Source organism: Nymphaea colorata, chromosome 2, assembly GCF_008831285.2.
Source record: "Nymphaea colorata isolate Beijing-Zhang1983 chromosome 2, ASM883128v2, whole genome shotgun sequence".
NCBI classification, from domain to species: domain Eukaryota; kingdom Viridiplantae; phylum Streptophyta; class Magnoliopsida; order Nymphaeales; family Nymphaeaceae; genus Nymphaea; species Nymphaea colorata.
The window spans coordinates 24931921-24938292 of NC_045139.1; the positions used below are offsets into that span (position 1 = coordinate 24931921).

The 6372-nt window shown below is 38.7% G+C and overlaps 1 protein-coding gene across 1 annotated transcript; it reads right to left on the reverse strand.

Annotated features, from left to right (window-relative positions):
- Window positions 1-4666: 4666 nt before the first annotated feature.
- Window positions 4667-5827, reverse strand: LOC116248613 (receptor-like protein 36). Its single transcript, XM_031621508.2, has one exon. It carries the CDS (start codon window positions 5825-5827, stop codon window positions 4667-4669), a length of 1161 nt encoding a protein of 386 aa, XP_031477368.2.
- Window positions 5828-6372: the final 545 nt, after the last annotated feature.

Below are 6372 nucleotides of genomic sequence, written 5' to 3' on the forward strand. Positions count from 1 at the left end.
TGGTACACCCATCAACTAAAATATTACATTGTCATCATTTGCAATCCAAAAAAATCGCACCCATGAGAATGAAATTAACGACTGAGCTCTCTCCAGCCCCTCAATGGTTGAGCGAAAAAAAAAAAAAATCTGGAGGACAAATTTTCATATCTGAAAGGTACTCGCGTATATAAGAGTAAATATATTAAGATATTAATGTCAAAAGTAAATGAAAATTGAGGGCTGGTGTGGGCAACTGCCCACACCAGCCTACATGTAGTTCCACCACTACAGTCCCCAACGAAACCATAAATGCTATGCCCCTTGAAGGGGTAAGTAGCTATTTTATAATTGAAGATCATATTCAAGCCAATCAAATTTTCATTGAACTGAGCATACACACAATTGAGATCTTCATATACAAAAGTTAAGAAAATGCTCAGTCCATTCACCCAGAAACTTCTACGATATTTGATCTACCCATCAACAAAAAAATGCGCTTTAATTCATTGATTCTTAGGCATGCAGTCCAGTACTATGTGAAACATGTCCGAAAAATATATTGGTTTTAGTTTGGCAGATGGGCATTAAGCTGAAGATAGCATAATTCAGGCACCATTTTGTAATATAGTTCATAAAGCATGCGTCGTTTTGTAAAAACAATTGGCAGAGAACGGAGGCCACTCATCCCACCTGAATCGACGGTTGACGATTCGAGGAATCTATCCTGTCAGAGTCTATCGATCACCCACCTTGACTCTCTGTTGCTTTTTTAATTCTAGTTCCCTTGAAAAGCAAAAGGTGCATTTAACCGTTTTATCTAATCTCACGTCATTTTTTCTTGCTGCTTAATTAGTTGCAAGTACTTTGGGTATCAGATCGGATTCAGAATTTATCGGTGTTAAGACCCGATTGTAGATTTTACGAGCTAGATCTAATACAGAAAGATCTAGAAACAGACAGGAATTCAATACGAATGAAATTTTATACTTCACAAAACGCTTTTAACAACTTTATAATATCAAATCCAGTAATCGAACATATGATTTGGATAAGCATTCATCGCTGGCAGTCAAATCTTGTTTAGGACTCAGGTTAGATGTTTAATTAATGATTAAGCGTGAACTCAGTTACTTCGAAGAGGATCTGACCATTTGCGACCTGCTTCTAGGGATACACAAGAGCCGAGCCAACTTGGTCTCGACTCGAACTCACCTGTGTAAGCTTGACTTGAGCTCTGACTCATTTATTAAATGTTGAGCTCGAAGGTTGAAACTTGAGTTAATACATTAGTGAGGTTGAAGTTATGTGAACTGGATTCATTTAAACTGGGCTCATGTCTTCCTTGTTTGTTAATCTTCAGGAGTGTGTCGATAATTTTTTATGAGTTTTAATCATAGTCATAAATAACGTTTCAGAGTTTTAAACGGTGAGGTTTTTCGTGGTATAATATGATAAACTTGAAAAAAAAAGAAAAAAAAGGTAAATTTTTAAAAAAATAAAAAAACTAAAAATAAAGAAAAAATAAAATAAGTGAGAAACTAATAACACAAACATCAAAAGATAAGTAGATTTGCAACAAATAAAAAATGAAAAATAAAAAAAATGTTTGGCATTAAAAAAATAAAAAATATGAAAAAACACAAAAAAAATGTGACAAAAATTGGTAAAAATGTTTTTAATGTTTTTTTTTAAAAAAACCCGTTTTTTTAAGTTTTAAACACCAGTTTAGTTTATCACGTTTTTTCACTTTTTTTTTTTGAGAAAAACGTGATTTTTATGATTATAGTTTCAATACCTTTTTATGGATTTCATTTTCATGTAAAAAAAGAAATATACGAATCAAGTGACAGGAACTTAAACAAGTCGAGCCTGAGCTTAGACTCGTTTTACTAAGTTGAGCATGAGCTCGCTTCACAAAGCTCAACTCAAACTTGAATCTATCTCGAGCCAAGCAATATGTGATTCAAACCGAGCTCCTGCTGCTGTACATTCCTACCTTCTTGGTAGGCACCAACCAATGGACGGCTTGATCCATGGGCTGCTATTGGGAAAACGAGAAAGGAAAACGGTTTTCTTAAACAAGAAGAAAAAAATCAGACAGATCCGAATGCGGAGAGGATGCAAACTCGAGTGTGAATTGGATGATCAACAAGAGTCACTAATTTTATTGCTTGAGTAACAACACTAAACACAGACGTCATTGGTCAGCTGGAATTAAACGCTTATGGCCAGGATTGCTACACTTGACTAATTGGATATGAATATTATTCTTTTTGTTTTTGTCGTCAGATTTGAATGTATAAATGCAAAACCAAGTTTGATTTTTTTTTTTTTCGTATAATAGTAATTGGGGTATCCATAGCAGTATGTTCGTGTTGATGCGTTGTGGAGGAAAATCTGATCTATATCGAGTTCAAGGTTGAGAATACAAAGAGTGATTGATAAGAAACAACAATGTGTTCTTGGAATACATTGTCAAAGAATGCCATGTTTTTAGTTTAAAATTATTATGTGAGTATGGACATCATTTTTAGACGAACGTAATATTCTTGAAACATATTTTCTAGAACTATGTTTTCTAAGAGCAGATTAATGTTTTAAACGCCTTCTAACCAGTGGGGGAAATTATAGAAGGGGCACTCTTCACAGATTGTCATACAAAAAATGGCACTCATCAACATATAACAAATATTTAAGTATATTAATTTGAAAATAAAGAAACCTTGAGGGGCTGGTGTGGCCCATATGTAGCACCGTCTTCTAACATAATTTTTTCATTCAAACTAGCTAGAATGTATTTTGTTAGGGGAGAGAGAGAGGGAGAGAGAGAGAGAGAGAGATAGATGAAAAGAACTTTATTAAACGAAAGCACATCCAAGAGATGGATGAGAGGACACCAGAAAAATAATAAAGAAAAGGTACATAAATGAAAGTAAAAGTCACAGTGTCAATTTGCAATGGGCCTTAAGAACTGCCAAAATCTCCTAATCAAGAATATGCAACAGACCATAAAAACCATAGGTAATGCCACATAATAAAACATCATATTCCGGGTAGTCCGTGTTTGCCATTTGGCTCTTCTTGGTTATATGGGCCATACTCATGCATGAATTTCTTGTGCTAACATGATTAATGATTAAAATACCCTTATTTCACACTAAAAAAACTTTTTGTAAAATAAAAAAAGAAAATGAGAAAAATAAAAAGAATATAAAGGATATTTCTTTTAACAAATTACCAAAATATCGTTCATTCCTTTACTGTGTACCGTGTGCATGGCGCATGAAATTTTTTCTCCTCTGGCCAAGACCATTGCAGCAGAAGAGGAGTTGCGTGTCAAGGTCGATCACTCAAGTGCGGAAGATCTTAAGCCAAGCATTGAATAAATGAGAGCGTAAGAGGTTGAGAAAACTGCTACGAACCAGATGAACCGCAGCTAGGAGATGATATTTCTGCCGCAGAAACTGAGCACAAGCACTACCCACGGAGTATACAATATGCCATCGTTTGAGAACTAGGCCAATGCCTTGCAGGCATAAGTCTGGGACTGCAAGGCCACCCATATTATAGGGAAGACAAATTGAATGCCATGCAACACGATGTCTTTTTAAAAGAATCAGTTAGCGGATCGTTCCAAAAGAAATGAGCTAGATAGACATTGATGGTATTGACGACTTTGACAGGCATGAGAACAAGCAGTTGCGGAGCACTGATTCACAGGTTTTATAGGATACTTATATGTGTAACAAAGTAAATATTAAACGATGTTAATGTAAAAATAAAAAGAAAATATGGACAGTTGCCTATATCTGAAAACAAGGGACATAAAATGCATGTGAATAATGGACAAAACATGTTTGATGAGGGTGAGACGACCAGCCATGGTGAGATTAAGACGTCCCTTGGCCTTGTCTATATAAGTTCTCCAGTCAGCAGACGTAATGGGTCGAAGCTTGAACCTGTTTGGAAATGGAACAGGTTGAACCCATTTCTCTTATGCGTATAAGAAAATTAGATTTTGACAGCGGCCAAACTTACAACCCTAACTACCTTCTCTTGAATCGCATCTCCAAGAGATAACGTGTCTGCCAAAGGTTAAACATTTGTTAAAAAGTAGGAGCATCAATGATGGTTTATAGCATAGTAGCGTTTCATGGTACTTTCAACAACAAAGTATGATTTTTTTAACAATTAATTTTTGTTTTTTAACCATTTAGCAACTATCTGGCCATCAGCAGACTTAATCCTTCTCTACATGTTGGTGTATTTAAGAGCTGGAATCCTCTAGCCATTTGTTAACCTCTTTATGCTTTAATGGGCTGCATGTATTTGAGGTAGATGGTCGGAAAAATCTATGTTTTGTATGATATATAGAGTCACACAGCTCATTCATGAGAGGCGTTAAATCTATCATGATGATGAATGGTTGAAAAGAAAAACAATCATGCATCAGTTAGTACTTTTTTTTCTTTATTTTTCTTCAACTATCCATCATAATATAGATCAAACGGCTTTTTAAGAGTGAGTTTAATGATGCTAAATGACTAGAGCAACCATATATATATATATATATACTTTATTAATACTATTACAAATTGTGATGACAAAGAAAAAGACAGACAAGATACTCAGCTTTGATCAAGCCACAATATATATCCCTTTTTCTTCTTATGTTGTTTTTGCTTCAATCCTTACTGTTGTATCTACTGCACTGATACCGAGTCCTTTGACCCCCTCGACACAGGGACAGCCCTGAGGGGCACCTCAAACAGTTGCTGGCCAGGCTTCCCTTCATCCTCAATGCTTCTTTTCGAACAAGTGACTTGGGCACATCACCAACCAAGTAATTGTCATTCAAAAACAACCTTCTCCAAGACCTTCCCACCATGGCTCCATACCGTTCCGGGATCCTCCCCCTTAGCCTGTTGTGGCTCAGGTCGATTTCCCTCAGCCCACCGATCGTTACCAGCATCGCCGGCAGATGGCTTCCGATGTGGTTCCAACTAGTATTGATCGACTCCAATGTGGTTGCTCTGCCTGTGAAATTGTACACCTGTAGCCCGGCGAGCGCGTTGCCGGAGACATCTATGCGCCGGATGCTCGGCAGCTCGAGCAACCAATTAGCCACTTGACCACCAAAATGGTTCCGGCTGAGGTCTAAGATCTCCAGACGAGGCAAGCTCAGCGTTTTTGGCAAGTGGCCGGACAGCAGGTTATGGTGAAGCGACAGTTGTCGCAGATTCGCCGGTAGCTGCGGCACGCTGCCGCGAAACTGGTTTTGGCTGAGGTCTAAGGACGACAACTGCCATAGGCCTGATAGGTTTGGAATTTCGCCGTGAAACTTGTTCTTCGACAGGCCCAAGCGGGATAGGCGCCTGAGCCCGGCCAGGCCCGCCGGGATGGTGCCCACAAGGACGTTGTTCGAGACATCAAGCGATTCAAGATTGTGCAGATTTAGGATCCCTCCGGGAAGCTCGCCGGTGAAGAAGTTTGCCGAGAGCGCGAGCACGTTGAGTTTCCTAAGCTGCACGATGCTGTCCGGGATCGGCCCCCGTAAGTTGTTGTTGCTTAAGCTCAACACGACGAGGTCGGTCAGGTTTCCGATGGACGGCGGCAGCAAACCATCGTATCCGGCGGGGTCGAGATTCAAAGCGGTGACGCGACTCCGTGAATTATCGTCGGAAATTCGACACAGGATGCCTTGGAAGAAGCCTTCCATGTTCTCACAGGGGTCGTGTTTGAAGTTCCATGTGGAGAGGAATGAGGATGGACGGATGGTGCTTGGATCGATTGATTGTTTTAGGATGGAGAGCTCATTGGTGTCGCTCTCTAAGGTTTTGGGCATCACCAGATCTGGTAAAAACAGCAGACTAAGGAAGATGGAAGAGAGAAGTAAGGAGTTTGAGAGTAGAGACATCTTCTAATTCTTTCCACTGGATCGTTCATAGATGAATGGAACTTCGTTCTTTTCTCACTTTGGAGAAGTTCAGACTACGACTATTTATCCAGCACAATTCCTTCTTCACCTACTCATATTTAAAGTCTTGGTGTGATGAGTCCAGCTTTGAAGTTCACAACAGAAGAGAACTCTTTAGATTGTTTATTGGTATCACGAAGAAAGAATGGGGGTTGCTTTGTATCAAGGTAGGAAAGGTGTGTTAGTTCCAAACAAAGATGGTGAACGAATACTCTCTATTATCATAACAAATTCTGGTGAGTACATGGATTGACACAGTGCCTGAAGTACCGACCTTTCCAAAACAAAACTTTCACCCACAGAAAAGCTCGGCCTCAATATTAGAGGTTGTTTTTTGTGATTTACCGTCAAAGTTAGCAGCCTTTCTGAAAAATTATTTATCGTCAAAATTTACAATTTCAGCTTCCTCAAAT